Below are 16,017 nucleotides of genomic sequence, written 5' to 3'. Positions count from 1 at the left end.
ACCTGAGGAATGTGAGGGAAAAGTGTGACTTGTTCTGGTTTCCTCCTGACAGAGATGGATGAATGTTCTCTGCCGGATAACGGTGGGTGTGAGCAGCACTGTGAGAACACACTGGGCAGCTACAAATGCACCTGTGAGCCTGGCTATGAGTTGACAGCTGATAAAAAGAGCTGTGAAGGTGAGTGATGTAGAGATTGAGGCATCTCTCGATAGGGTGGGTACTACAGCTAACAAAGGAATTGAACAAGCTTCGAGATGATTCTCCTTTTCCCTTCATCTTCTCATCTTCTCTGGTTCTGTTTATCTACCCCCCCCCCCCCCCCCCCAATCAACTCCCCCCAAAATTGTTTTGTTAACATCAAGTTTAGGGTGAAAAACTGAAAGTAGAGTGATTGTCTACTGCTAAATCCCTCTAAAAACTGTTGTCCTTCTTGGTCAGAGCAGATCTTCCATGGTATACCATATAGGGTAGGGGGAACATTGGAAGCTGACAGCTAAAGCTCCTGGCCTGGCTTCCTTAGGCTGGATGCCTAATGCTATCCTGCCTTCTCAGCACAGAGCGTGTCTTTGTTATGGAGCGGACAGCAGCACGTGCAGATCTGTGGAAAGGACAGTGCGGTTCCCCTTTCTGTCACTGCTACCTGCTCTCGTGCAGAACACAGATGGCCTGTGTGGGCAGATAGCCTAGCATTGCCAACTCTGATGGAGGGGAATGTAAATGCAACCTCATTGTCCCCCAGATGAAGTGGTTGTTCTACCTCTGCTAAAACTAGTGAGGTGCTAAGAGTAATAAGCAAATGAGTTGGAAAGTTTTGGTGAAAATCCAAATGCTTTGTGCAATTTTTGTTTTGTTAGGTTCTACAACGCTCTTGATTTTATATTACTCTTTGCTCTATCAAGTCCATAAAACACTTGCTGCACTTTTTTGCATTGAAGCTGCTCCCTTGGGTTAGTTCTCTTAATGCAAAATTATGCCAGGAACAAGGCACAGAAGATTTTAACCTCGTGGATTTTGAAGATCTAGCCATATCTCATTACTCCAAAGAAACAGCATGGAAAAAATGCTTTGTTGCAAGTAGAATTTTGCATTAAAAGAGCAAACCGAGGTCAATTTCTTTAAGGTAAAAAACATTCCCTCTCTCAAGAGGGTGAAACTGAGATGTCCTGAATTTTTAAAGGAAACGAAAGAGTAAAGCTAAGTCTCTGATTTTACCTTCAATTTTCCCTGGTGAAAATGCAGCCTACTTGAAATAAGCCACCAACAGGTTTGTTGGTGTGTCTTGACGGGAGTGTCTTCCTGAGGAGATTCCATTGCCCTCTAATTAATCCTTACTGTTAAACTTAATAAGGTTTGTCAGACTGAGTGTGGGTGAATTTACCAAGCTGACCATTACAACTGTATTGTGCATGTTAAATCTACTGATCCATAGTAAGCCCAAGGCTGTAGAGTAAAATGCAGTTCAATCTTACATAGTTTTAAGTGACTCGTAGGGCCGCTGCCTGGCTGTGTGTGTTTCACTGGTGGTTTGTAGCAGGTAATGTTTCTGCCTTCTCTGCAACTCCTAACATTTTCAACCTGTTCTGCAGGCTGGGATTTGAAATGTGCCACTAGTCAGGGTCCGACTCATTTCCTAGCTAACAGTATGGCCCGCTGTGTGTCTGAATAGAACTAAGCAAACCTTGTGTTCATTTATTGCCTCTCCAGCTGCCTGTGGGGGCTTCATCACCAAGCTCAACGGGACCATTACTAGCCCTGGATGGCCCAAGGAATATCCTACTAACAAAAACTGCGTCTGGCAGGTGGTAGCTCCAGCTCAATACCGGATCTCTCTGCAGTTCGAAGTGTTGATCTGGAAGGCAATGACGTACGTAACCAATCCCTGCATCTCAGAACTGCGACTGTTGGCTAACTTGGAACTGGGTAAATCCTTTGGGTACAAGCAAGAGGAGTCTGACTTGCTGGTGGAGCTTCTGGTTGTTTCCCAACCCTTGCTATAATAAGCCAATAACAGTGATTGTTCTCCTTGAAGTCTGAATCTTCTTTCTCTAGGGAGTGGAGAATTAAAGTTGTTCTGTTATAAATGGGCTTCTTTTCTCAGCGAGTTTTGCAAAATCGTAGATGTTCTCCATCCTTAATAGGTGTCCCATCCCACCCTTCCTTAGGCTGCCTTTTTAGGAAAATAATTGGAAATGAACAAAGAAGTAGCGTTCTTCAAGGGTAAAGAAAATAACCATAGAATCTGTTCTCTGCCCTGCCAAGGAAAGGATGGATTCTGAACAAAACTTTCAGGTTTCATTTCCTCCGCTGTAAATGGTTCTTCTTTAATTCAGGAGGCTGCTGAAGTTCATTCAATGCCACTAGGCTCTTGAATAAGGTGGGATTAATTATTTTAGCTAAAATAAATGGAAACCCTACTATTCTAATAAACAGACCCCAGCTGTAAGACTGGGGGCAACAAGGGAATGGGGTAAGAACACTGACAAAAGAGATTTTGGGGAAATTAGGAGTGTGTATGAGTATACGGCTGTTTTCTTTCCCTGTCAGTCAAGCCTCTGTCCCCTCTCTCTGAAATGCTCTATTCTGAGTTGACTGCCTCCTGTCTTGGCAGGTGTGTAAATATGACTATGTCGAGGTTCGTAGTGGGTTGGCTTCTGACTCCAAGCTGCATGGCAAATTCTGTGGCTCAGAGAAGCCCGAAGTAATCACATCATATGGCAACAACGTGAGACTGGAATTCAAATCAGACAACACAGTATCCAAGAAAGGATTCAAAGTCCACTTCTTCTCTGGTATGTGTCTTGTCTCCTCTGACTGAACCTCTCATTTTTTCGTAAATTGTCTTAAACCTCCTGACACAGTTGCATCTAAAAAGCATAGTTGCGTTGTGCTGTGTCATCCTTCATCTTGGTTTCTCTGTGCAGTGTATGGTCCAGTTTCACAATGTGATGTCAGCAAGGTGCATGAATTTCATCAATGCCTCTTGTCCCTCCACAGTGGAAAGAACGAGGAACCTGATCCTAGAAATTCTCTCTGCCCCTGGTGTCATTAAGAATCGCTCTTTTTCTCTGAAACTAGGGGAGTTAGAAAATTTCTAGAAATCTTCTATGCAGCAATCCTTTCCATCGGTGCTGTGCATACTAGTGGAAGTTCTGACTCCTCCATACCTGTTGGTTTCAGTGATGCACCTTGTTGGCAGGGAGCTCTCATGGTTAACTGTGCATTGTATGAAAGTCGACGTTCAATTCCATGCTGTCTTTTCAGCAGAGCTGAAGAGTGTTAATATTTTTGAGGAGGATGATCAAGTAAATGAGCTTGAGCTAAGACAGTGGCACAGTAGAATCAGGGCAAGGGGCTTGGCTTATTAAATCTAACAAGAAGAAGGAAAGGTGAGGTGGAGTGTGTTTTATCTAGAAATGTGTTGTTAATGAGGAGTCAGATGAGGTTAATGAGGTCCAGGATCCAGTGAATCTGCTTGTCAAGGGAACTCTATAGTGGGAGGGCACTAAAACAAGTGTCTTCCACTATGCTTTCTGGATGCTTTCATCGCCTTTTACTGTAACCCTGATTTTTTCAGAGCCAACTCCCTTGGATTGGTTTATGAGAAAGGTGGGACAGAAGTAACTTTATTTTCCCTTTTCTCTGAACTATGCATGGGCTGCCTGTCCCGTCAGGGTAAGAAAACAGTCTCTCTGTGGCCTCAGCATAGAACTGAATACAGCAATGAACATCTGGGGCGTATTTCAGCTTCAGATAGCAGCTCATACCTTAGATCCTCTTCTCTATCTGCTTGTGCTCTTGAACAGAACAGCTTAAAGATGGAGGCTCATCAGAGCATTTAGAAACTTGAAAATATAGAGGTTGACCAGCAGATTTTTGCATACGCTAGTGAGTTGTGTGATTATTTTCCTGGTCCCTATTCTAGAAGAAAGAGGCATTGCTATAGGTTTCTTTTAGATAAGGAATCTTTAATCATTCAAAACCTGCATTATATAATAAAACATTTTTGTGGTACATCTTATGGAATGAAAAATGGTTGAAGAAAACTGTGTCTGGGCTAATAAGGTGACTGGACAAATCCATCAACAGAGGTTGGAGGTTTGTGTTTGTATTCAGCAGTCTGGATATGGGATTCACAACTGGTGACAGTGGTCATCTGTTTCTCACTGGTAACTCAGTATTTATTGGTTTGATCTTGCCCAGACAAGGACGAATGCTCCAAAGACAATGGTGGTTGCCAGCATGAATGTATCAACACTTTTGGAAGCTATGTATGCCAGTGCAGAAATGGCTTTATGCTGCATGAAAATGGCCATGATTGTAAAGAAGGTAAGTCCCTGCTCTCTGCATTCAGGAAAGATGAGCTACCACAAACACTATCTGAACCAGAATGCTTCCTGCCCTATATTGGAAGCTAGTTTGTGCAGCCAAGTGCTGTACCAGTCTGGGGCACTGAAAAAGCCCCTGCTAGCTGAAAAACTAGTTAGGGAAAGGAAAGTCAGGGCTTGTTTTCAGCTGGATCCATTCCCAGTCAACACGGTGGCAGGGTTGGAGACCTTGTCACTGGGAGCAGGGCAGATGAGACAGAGGAGCAGGAGAATACATTTGGGAGTGAGGGTACAGGTGAGGTTAATGGGGCTCAGGGGAATAAGATGGTCTCTTTCACGCGCTGACCAGTTATCTCAGCCAGCTAGGCTGGCTGCACCAGGGGATGCCAAACATACAGGCCTTTCTGGGGACAAACCCACCAGAATTATGCAGTAATTCTGAAAGACTTTCTCCAGTGACTGAAGCCTTCCCTAGTTCTGCCATGCTTAGGGTCTTGGTGGACAGCAAGGAACATGTAGGATGTTTCAGTAATGCAGTGCCTGTATGAGACCTACCTTGATGCCTCTGTCTTATGATCTCTCTCTTTCTCAAGCTGGTTGTGAGCATAAGCTCAGCAGTGCAGAGGGAATGATGAGCAGTCCAAACTGGCCTGACAAGTACCCAAGCCGGAAGGAGTGCACCTGGAATATCTCTGCAACATCTGGCCACCGAGTGAAAGTAGTGAGTGATCAGTGAATGGGAGTGCAAGGGGAGAAACATTCTCAGATTTGTAAGTGTCTTTTTCATTTTCCTTATTCTTACTGTAGACCTTCAATGAGTTTGAGATTGAACAGCACCAAGAATGCGCCTATGACCACTTGGAAATGTATGATGGGCCCAACAGCAAGTCACCTATCCTTGGTCGCTTCTGTGGCAGCAAGAAACCAGACCCTGTGGTAGCTTCTACCAACAAGATGTTCCTTAGGTTTTACTCTGATGCTTCTGTGCAAAGAAAAGGTTTCCAGGCAAAACACAGCACAGGTAAGCTGATTCCCTGCCAATATCCCAGTGTGATGAGATGTCATCAGATCTCACTGTTTTGTTTACCAGGCAAGATCAGACACACTTTTTAGCAAAAGGAGCTTAGCCTGAGTTTTATTTTTATTAGCTGAGAGGCCTACTGACATCAGGTGTTCCTACTCATCTTCACTTGTTTAAATTGAAGATGGTTGAGCAGCTGCCACATCTGTTCCTCATCAATCCTCAGAAATGAGGGTGATACAGCTTAGCTTAGCAAGAGATGCCTCTCAGGTATATTGACCCACACACAGAATGAACTTATACTAGATTGGCTATGATGGAAGCAGAGATGTGCTGTGACAGACACAGCAAGCTTAATCTTCTATTTGTGCAGCCCAGAGGTGGGCTGTGTTGTATCAAGGTTCACTTTTCTGAAATCTTTGCCACTAAATGAACGAAGTAGACTGGGCAGCAGTGCATGTGAGAGGAGGCATCTTCCTCATTGGCGGCAGAGAAACCAAAAGGATCAGGCTTCTCTACACTATGTGGGTCATTGGATTCATGGATAACTGAAGAATTCACTGTTTTGTCTTAGTTAGGTGCAGTGGTTAGTTACCTTCCTGTTGTACATATGCTGGAGGTTTTCTTTTCCCACAGATGGCCCAAAAGTGGGATGGCAAGTCTTTGTTGTGAGGTAGGGCCTTTGAGGAGACTGTTTTGTGCCCTTTCTTCCTTCAGGTGTGGTGGACTCTTAAAGGCTGAAGTACAAACTAAGGAGCTGTATTCCCATGCTCAGTTTGGGGACAACAACTATCCAGGTCAAGCCAACTGTGACTGGGTGATTGTAGCTGAAGATGGTTATGGGGTGGAGCTGATATTCCAGACATTTGAGATCGAGGAAGAAGCTGACTGTGGGTACGACTACATGGAGATCTACGATGGTTATGACAGCACTGCACCCCGCCTGGGACGCTTCTGTGGTTCAGGGGTAAGCCATAGTGATGGGGAATTCACAGTGGTGGCTGGAGGTGGGAAAGAAGGGAATTCATATCCTTTTTCGGAGAGGGTCAGCAGTCACAAATTGATGATGAGAACGCCTTGTGTGTCTGTGTTTTGCTTCTTCCCCTCTTGCCTAAAGATTACAGTCATTTTATCTGATATACAGAGTTGGTCTGAAATCCTTTCCAACTGGCTTTCCCTTGTTAACCCAGGGCCGTGCAATCAGCATGGGACTGCTGCACTGCTGTGCCCTAGCCTTGCACCGAAAGCATTGTGTGAATGTAAGAAACCACTTCCAAAGGCTGGTTTAATCCTCAGTTACTTCCTGCCTGAAGGCAAGTTACATTGCAGTTGTGCTCTGGAGAGAGTGAAGGGTGGAGCTGTTTGACTACAGGGTGGTGTGCTGTCTCCTAAATTGTTATCTGTGTCCCGCTTTAACAGAAGTGACTCCGTTATTTTGAGTGACAGTGTGTGGTATTTAAAACCAGAGGTTCCATGTTTGGTTTCTCTAGGACTTCAGCAATGAAACAGAGAATGTGCATATTGAATTTAAAGAGAAACGATCAGGCAGCCCGTGTGTCACAATAGTCTATGCAAACCTGGGAAATGGTCTGGAAAACAAACAAAGGCATAGCAGATTGGTGCGAAGAAGTTCAGGACAGTGGGGCAGTAATCACCTACCTGCATGCTGTCAAACAGAGTGGTGGGGAAAGTATCAGTACTTCAGAGAAGCACAGGGAGGTTATAGCAGGTCACAGCAGCGAGGGAAATCACCAGTTTTGCTGGTAAGATATATGGCTAAGTTATTTTGCTGCTAATCGACCCTGCAAGGGCCTCAGCTGCCAACAGGGTCCACTTTGCATTGTGTCATTTCCTGAAAACATTAGGACAAATTAGAGCGTACTCAGAAGACTGGACCAAAAATGTCAAGGACTGGCATTAGTCTTCAAACTTAAAAGGCAAGCACGCAAAGAGCAAGGGAATATGCTCAGGAACGCAGGGCAAGGCAGGAGGTACTGAGCACTTAGTATTTGTGTTTCCTGTCCAGTCTGTCTTCACTGTGGCTTAAAATCTGGCATCGTAATGCAGACAGTTATTTAGTATGCAAACTTGACCAATCTGTGTTCTTTTTTTTTTCTTTTCTTTTTCCTTTTCTGCAGCCTCTGGAAGAAATCTACTCTGCAGGGGATTCCATCATGATTCGATTTCACACAGATGACACCATTAACAAGAAAGGCTTTCACGCCCGATACATAAGTACCAAATTTCAGGATGCACTGCATATGAGAAAGTAATTTGACTGCTCCTTACAGACATTCCCCATCTGAAGACTGAGACATTTAACTGTGATCTTTCTTTTTTTTAAGCTTCTGTGCACCTGGCCTAAAGCAGTGTACAGCATTTTCTGTAACTAAAACTAAATCTAGTCACAAAGGTTTGCCTCTGAAATCATTAGCTTGACCCTCTCATGTTAACATACCCAGGACCAAAAATTGTCTTCTAATCATACCTGTCAGGCATAATCATTGTGTTTTGCACAGCTTCCATGGGGTTGAGTGAAGACTGAGCTTGAGTTGAGAGAAGTCTTGGTCTCTTGCATATCCTGTCTCTAGGTGACGTTTCCTAAGCATCCTGTACATGAGCTGTCTGAATGCATTTTCTGGAGCAGATGGTGTGGACAGCCACCCGGTAGGATTTTCTCAAAGGACCTTGGGGACTACCCCTCTCCCCTACAAAATACTCTGTGCAATAAGTGAACAACCAGATGGCCGGGACTCCAAATTCCATGGCTCCTTCTATCCCATCTATTTATTGTCTTGGTTATCGTGGCTTGAAAGGTAGGAAAGGGTACGGGGAGAGTCTCTTTAGGGCTGCTAGCTACTTAGACCACAATGAACAAGAAGTGCCCAGTGCCTGATCTGCAGTAATTGTCACAGTATGTGTTGAATGGAAGTACTTCAATGCAGTGGCCAAAGGAAAGGCTGTGGCTGACAGGGAAGTGCTTCGGTAGGAGGCAGGGCATGAATGTGTGATGGTGGCAAGGCTTAGAAACTGGAATACTGGCAGCCTGTTCCCATTACACTGCGAGGCAAGACAGGTCAGAGGGCTGTGGCAGCAGTCCAGGCCTTATCTTAAATAAGAAGTCTCTCCTCACTCCACCCATGTTTGCTTTCTCAGTCTTCTTTATGCTGCTTCCATTCCACGCTCCTGTTGTTCCTTAGTACCCCTTTTTTGTGAGCCCTTCCTTTTCATAGCTGTCTGAGCTGCTCTCCCCAGAGCTCCCCACAGCTACCTAGGGGTGCTCTGCGACATCAGCTAGCCAGAGCATCTCACAGGAGGACACATCGAGTCAGAATTGGACAGAATATCTTAGCATAGCGTCACTGGTTGTTCCTGAGGCAGAGGAACACAGGCCGTGCTGCAGGTCAGTTCTGGTGAACTCTGGGAACCTGTCAAATATGTGCATGCTGCAGGCACAGGATGAGGAATGGAAGAGCTCTGCTGATTTCTGCTGCTTCTCCATTCTTTGCTAGCCCATGACCCGGTCTATTAGTTTCATAGCAGTCCTATAGCCCGGGCATGCGTGCGAGATGATGAATAAGCACTTTGAGCTATAAGTCTGAGATGTGCTCTGTGTTGCAGTTAATTATATACGTGGAAGCTACTGCACCATGGACTTGCATAATTAACAGATAGCTTGGCACTTCTTTGGGAAAAAGTAGGGAAAAATGCGCTTTGTGGGGAAGCACCGTAATTGAACTGTTATGGAGAAGAAGAAAGATTTTATTCTGAATGTTTCATTAAGGCACTCATGGGCAATTATGAGCTAAGAGCTGAGGTATGTTAGCTTTAATGAAAGTATTTATAATCCAAGGATTACTATGTTTACATAACCAATGTACTGTCAGGCTCTGGGGTGACACCTTCTGCTTGGGTGTATGACTGTGAAGTGGGGGGCCAGCGCCACTGTCAGGCACAAATGACATTTCTGGAGATGAGGCCATTTCCAGATGGATAATAAAATTGACCCAGCCCTCTCCAGAAGTCCTTGAACAGAATATGGTCCAAGTATTGTGAATACTATGGGAAGCAAATGCATGAAAATATTTTCTTGCTTAGAACAAGAAAAATAAAATAATTTATACACACACACAATTATATGTATATAAAATGTGCATGTAGAAGACCAGTAGTCAAAGCCTTAATTGTCATGTGAACAATACTGAACCATTGACTATAGCTTTACTGCATAAAACCATGTTATTTCTGTTTGTTTTTCTAGCTCTATTTTGTTTCTGTTTTTCAGTTTTTGTGGCCTTTTACAGGCAAGGCCTTTTGTCTCAAGCTGTTTGTCCATACAGGTCTGGGAAAGTGAGGTCTGCTAGCTGGGGTCTCTTCCTTGCCCCCATTCAAGCAAAAGTGCAGTGACTCAGGTCTGGAAATAAATGCCTGATGCCAGTCCCTGTGAAGCAGAAGGAAAGTTTCGAGTGGCAAGCAGCAGTTCAGATTTCCTGGCTCTCTAATGGGAGTAATGACTCTGGAGAGAAGTTACTGTAGAAGCTTCCTCTGTACTTTAACATCTGTGTTCTCTGTTCCGATATTTTTTTTTATCTTTCTCAGACTGTATTCAGTGCTCTGGTTCATTGCAGATGCTTGCAATATGGTTTGATGGATCTACTGCACTTGTTACCATTCAAGCAGGTGTCTCTTGTGACAGTGTACTCATAACTGTTGTACTGTACGTTTCAACCAACGATCTGTGTGGAATATTTCTGCTGTACTGACTGGGCTTAACAGTCAATAATCCTAAATGTGTGAAAATTTCTTAAAAAACGTGAGATCCTCTAAAGGTGTATATACATATTCTGGTCTTCGTGTGGTTTTACATTTCACTAACTAAAATATTTTTTTTAGGGGTGAAGGAGAGGGAGGGTGTGGGGGGCAATCAAAATGTACATGTGCAGAATGAGTCTCTACATTCATTAAAGACTGGATTCAGTTGCATGTTATGTTGTATGCATGCATTTACCACTTTGTCAAGGGGAGGAAATTTCTTAATACATTTCTGTTTCTGCTGACTGTTGTTTGTGTCTGCTGCTAATAGTGGGTGGGATTTACTGTCTGGAGAAAGTAACTTTCACTTGAGCCTTAGCTTTGTCTTGGTTTTTGGAATCAGAAGGACACTTAGGAAGTGACACTTGGTCAGCCAAAGGCTACATCATTGTCTTGTGTTCTGTGCTGATCCTTTAGTGATCTGGGATATAGATCTACAGTGATAAACATGGATCTGGAAATTATTCCATAAGTAGACTTCAAAAGAGAAAGCTCATATAGTACTGTACAGGGTAGAGCCTTCAGCAGCAGGTCCCAAAGTCTCTGGGACATGAAACTCCTGTGTAAGGACAGCAGGGTGAACACAAGGCAGATGTTCCTTACTGCAGCCTTGTGGTCTGCTCTCCCACTGTAGCAGCAAAATGTTCAGTAGCCAAGCAGCACCTAAAATGCTTTTCTTCCTCTTTTGTCCTCTGCTTGATGCCTGTCATGCTTCCTTAAGGATCATGTCTGTGTTATTCCCCAACACATACCCAGTTCATGCATGTCCCACCACCCAGTACGCTTCCTGTGGTGTGTTTCACTGCCACTCAAAACTTCATAGTGACTGAATTTCCTCCCAGCTGCTCCCAAAGGCAGAGCAGCAACAGAAATGCAGTAAGAAAACAAGCATCCCTGTGCAGCCTCCTGCACCAGAGTATTGTTGCACAGTATGACTCTGGAATGAGCCTGGATGCTGACAGTCAACTCATTGGTAGACATGATTTCCAAATGAGGGCCAGGAAGCCTCCAGTCACAGAGAGAGTTATGGACTAAAGTGATGTTGAAACATTGGAAACCATGCAGACCACGGGAAGCCAGGGGGAAATAGGAGGTAAAATAGCAGATGGAATATGAACCGATGTCACAGAAACACTGACATCTGCAGTTGCAGCAAGATATGTTCTCACTGTGTGCATGATCTATCTGTTGTACATGTAGAGATCTTTCATTGGCATATATATATTCCCTGTGGTCCAAATAGTATTTTCCTTTAATTTCTCTTTCCACTTTGCCAGCCACCAGTGCCATGGGAAATGGCCAAGCCTCATTTCGAGAGACAGGACTTAATTTTCCAGAAAGTGCCCAAGGACTGTCCAGTCACCATGTGTGAGATGCTGAAGGGAATATCTGTTGTCTGCCAGGAGATTCTTCATCCTTTAAAAACATGAATTCAGTGGTACACCACAGTCGAGACAGAGAAGGATGTCTACAGCAGACAGGCCCGTTTGTCTCAGCATCAGGCATGAAACAAGCTGGCAGAAATCGTCCACTTTGTCCTGTCATTCCCAGTAAACGTGCTCTGTCAGACAAGGTGTTAGCCTTAGAAAATAAAAGTAGGATTCCCCTCAGGCTGGGCTCTGGTACATATTAAACACATCATCTGAGCCAGGAGCAATTTTGCTTGCCATGAGGCAGATAAAAAGAGGTGGAGTCCTCAGTGCCCTGAAGCTCAGCTTTCCACGTGCTGGCCAGACTCTGCCCCTGGCAGAGGAGCTGCTTTACCAGGTGTGCTGGAATCCAACCAGGTTACTTGACTCACCCTGACAGAAATGCCATCGCCTCTTCCTCTTTACAGGTCTGCAGTTTGTTTTTTAACAGGAAGAGAAACTTATCTTAAAAGGAGTGCTAACCTGGAGTCGGACGGTCAGCTGTTACCGCGTGCAGGGATTTCTCGGGGAGGAGAGCGAAATGGTGAGTGGGAGCCGTGCTGTCTCTCTTGGTTAATGGATGAACTCAGGGGAGAGGTCATAGGGCAAGAGAGGTGAGGCCATGGGAGCACTCAGGTGTTTGATGAAGCGCTCCCTGGGAGCATTCAGCCCTCCTGTTCTCTGCCCCAACCAAGTCAGTCAAGCTGACCCTTCTGCTATCTCTGCATTTCCCTGTTGTGCAACCAATGTTTTCTGGCACCTGACTGGGTTTTAGTGTCTATCCCAGCTTTTCTGTCCTGGAGGTATCACCTGGTTGTAGGGCAGTTGGAGCAAAGTGGAAGCATGGTTGCATTGTTTTCTTTTTTAAGCTAAACTGCAGTTATAATGCTTTCTTTTGCTCAGGATGTGCCCTCAGCAGACAGTAGCTACTGTAGTTAATGCTGCAGGGAAATCTACCCAACTCACATCAGGTCACTGATGCTCAGAGCCCTCTAAACATCACACTAGAGTAATCCAGGCAACGTGAACAAAAGTAGGAGCACTGCAGTCTGCAACCACTATGTTGAATTATGCTCACTTTAAGTTTTGAAATTTCAGAGCAGGCTGATCAGGATTTTCAGCTGGGATGACTAGAAGTAAATACATTGGAAGTCAATAGTAATTTACATGTAAAGGTCCTTGGCTCTCACAATGTGGCTAGCATACAATTTCCATACTTTTCAATTTTTGCAAATGACTTGAGACAATTGTTTTCAGCTACTGTACACTTGAGAGAACAGGCTAGTTCTGTGTCTTGCTCCAGTGCAGAACCAGGCTTGTCCTTTAAGTAAGGGCTTACTTTATACTTTTTGTTCTCTAGTGTTAAGGAACTAAGTCTTTATCCCTGGTCTGAAACTATGATTAAATAAACTAGGAAAAGCATTTCTACTCAAATCAAGGGCTACCAATCAGGTTATTGCAAGTAACAAATAGACCTGTTGCTATCTGGCAACTTAATTTTGTCAAAAATCAGTTGCACACACAGATATAGTTTCACAAATACCTTGAGCACAGAGAGGTGAACAGAGTTAAACAACACATTTTATGTGGCTTCTTCTCTTCAGGCTTTCATTTAATCTGCATATGCACAGTCCTGGAAATAATCATGAAGTCCATTAAGTCTTTAACCGAGAAGAAGGAAATAAAATAAATTTACAGCTTCAGAGCAGAGAGAGAGATAAATATCCAAGCTCAAACATTAACAGGTCAGCTGTTCAGAAAGGTATGTTTCAGTGAGGAAGTTCAAAGAATGCACAATAGAAAATTCAGGTGAGAACATCTCTGCTGTATTTCATTCCCGGCTGGCAGCCTGGGTGCGGCAATACCTGTGCCTCTGGGGAGTTAGGAAGAAATCAATCCTTTTCACTTGGTGGCCGGTTGTTAACTGTGTCTGCTCAGAGGCATTTCCCAACATCTGCAGTCCCTAAGCTAAGCCATTGAAAGGTTATACTTCCAATTCAGTGTCCACGGCCTGCCTGTAAAGGCCACGGTTCTGAACATGCCTCCAGCTGTAGTCTGTAGTAGGAGGATAAATTCTGGACCTTTCAATGAGCATTATGATCCTTCACGCCCAGTGGTGTGTCCTGCTCCTAGACCACAGGACTTAGACTGGGCTGAGACTGAAGAGTCACATCTCTCTCAGCTTGCTTGCATTCCGAGCCTTCCTTCTCCATAAACTGCAATGCCCAGACTTTTACTGGCATGCTTTGACCTCCCTGATCTGAAATAACCATGCCCTACTCAGTGCATGGCAGCAGAACTTCCTGCATACAGAAAAAGGGCAGCTTTCTGCCAGCTCCCTCCCTACTGGCTTTTGGTGGATGCAAAGTGAAGCTCACTTTCAGTCTTCTCCTGTCACCTTCCACATCATTTCCAAGGGAGATCTCAGCAGCTTTTGCTCTTTCGCTCCATTTTATTTAATTCCTACGTGTTTCTGGTGCTGACCAAGGTTCAGTAATAACACTAAGACACTTAGGTTCAACAAAGCTGCTTCCTGTGGATGCCCCTGGATTAAAGGAGAGGGGGAAAAGCTTCTGCACTGCTTGTCCTCATTGCCTGCCTCCAAAGCTAAGCTTCCCTTCCCAGCACTGTCAGTAGCACCAGTCCCTACAGGCGGCCTCAGCTGCCCACACAGCTCACCATATAATGGACTCTATACTGCTTCCAACAGTATAGTTACACCAGCAAGAGAGATTGAGAGCAGCTTTTAACTTTCTCCAAGCCTCTTTCTGCATTCCTCCTAGAATGGTAGTGTCTGTATCCCAACTGCCCCAGGCAGCAAAACAGCACCAGAGTAAACAGCTATTCTTCTGTCTGTGGAAACAATTTAGTCAGGAAGGAGTTAAAGTCTTTTTTTCAGCTGTCTGTTGAATCAACAAGAGCAGGAACATGCAGTTCGTCTGGGGCTCAAAGGCTGCAGGTGGAGGTGTTTGCTGTCTTACAAGCTGCCACTTTCCTGTAGCTCCCCAGCCACTGTGGGGACAAACAGCCTTGTCCTCCCTCACTGGGGAGCTACCTGCCAGGGTGAGCTCATAGCGTGATAATCCCTGACTACTCAGAGGCTCTGCATGGTGTAAGCAATTCAAGCAAACCGGTTCAAGTTTCTTTGTATTGCTTTCTTAAATAGTATGACATGCCTCTTTGTTTTCTCTGGAATAACTATCATACCTTAATATTCAGGTCACATTGGTATATTCTCATGCCACCACCTCCAGTCACTTCAGAAATATCCCTGCCCACTCCCACAGATGGTCAGGACACCTGATACTCAATTCTGGTTTTCTTTTTTCTTTTTTTCTTTTTTTTTTTTCATTTCTCTGCAGACAACAACATTTTCCAAACCCTTTTACAGCACAACAGTAAGTACGCTGCATAGGATGAAGATCTACTGCCTACTCAGCATTGTGGTATATATAGGAGCTGGGGGATACAGTTCTGGAAGAGAAGGAGGTACTCTTATGGGGTGGGCGGCTGCTGGGGATCTTCTCTGACATACTGTCCTAACGCCGCTGACATTACATTGTAGCAATAAGGACAGGTGAGATGCTTACAGAACCCAGATTCCTGTATTTGTGCTTGTTTTCTCATTTATTTAGAATGAACAAATCCAGCGTGCAGTGAGTTTGCAGTATTTTACTGCGTGAGCTGTCAACTGTAGGCGGTGGGTCAGTCTGGGCAAGAGAATAACAAGCGATGCACTTGCCACCATCACTACGTGACAGGCTTTCTTGTTGTGGGGCCTCAACTGCCTTTGGAGCTGGGTGGGACATTTTTCAATGGCTAGAAAAATCCAGAGGGTTTTGTTTCGGGGTATGTCCAGTTTTCAGGGCCCTGCACTACACGCATTGCTTCTGTGAGCCCAGGCAGGGTGTGCAGCACCCTCCACTGATTGATGCTCAAGGGAAGGCCAAGCAGGCAGATGATGTGGCAAGGACAGAGAGCAGCCTGTTGCAAAAGCACATCATTTCTTGGGGCTTCCTGCTCCCCTTTTTGCTGCTTTCTCTTCTGAATCCAGCTTTCTCTGGTATATATTTGTGCTTGTTTCCTGTGTATGCTTTTTTTCCAGCCGTAATCCCCTTTCTGAGGAAGAACATGTATTCCTTCCAGTCAGAGCTATTGTTGGAAGGGCCAAGGTCCGGGTTCTTGCTTATGACTGGCAAGCACAGGCCACAACCTCAGGGTGCAGCCGAGTTCTCCATGTGTAACCTACCATGTGCTGTTGTTGAAGTCTTGCAACTGCTTGCTTAGCCTCTGTCCATGTTTGCTTTATATGAAATATATTTTGAAATGTTCTTAAACCGTCGTATTTCTAGACTTCTGAAACAGCAACAGGAAGCACAACTGTCCAAGCAGATTGTTATGGGGTAAGAGTTTGCTTCATTGTTTAATGTGATTGTTTACATGCAGCAT

General features: G+C 44.6%; 1 protein-coding gene across 1 annotated transcript in view; it reads left to right on the top strand.

The window, feature by feature from the left end:
• The window catches only part of TLL2 (tolloid like 2), a 93,112-nt gene that overhangs the window by 75,202 nt on the left and 1,893 nt on the right, over positions 1-16,017 (top strand). The window contains 12 exon segments of the mRNA XM_040563977.1: positions 44-178; positions 1,706-1,843; positions 1,846-1,865; positions 2,610-2,790; positions 4,202-4,327; positions 4,920-5,047; positions 5,134-5,351; positions 6,065-6,314; positions 7,486-9,879; positions 11,997-12,112; positions 13,173-13,330; positions 14,931-15,971. Coding sequence (XP_040419911.1) covers positions 44-178; positions 1,706-1,843; positions 1,846-1,865; positions 2,610-2,790; positions 4,202-4,327; positions 4,920-5,047; positions 5,134-5,351; positions 6,065-6,314; positions 7,486-7,620 — 1,331 coding nt within the window. The 3' untranslated portion in view covers positions 7,621-9,879; positions 11,997-12,112; positions 13,173-13,330; positions 14,931-15,971.

The sequence above is a fragment of the Cygnus olor genome, chromosome 7 (genome assembly GCF_009769625.2).
Source record: "Cygnus olor isolate bCygOlo1 chromosome 7, bCygOlo1.pri.v2, whole genome shotgun sequence".
NCBI lineage: Eukaryota > Metazoa > Chordata > Aves > Anseriformes > Anatidae > Cygnus > Cygnus olor.
Note: the sequence above shows the minus strand (reverse complement) of the source record. Positions and strands in the feature narration are given on the sequence as shown.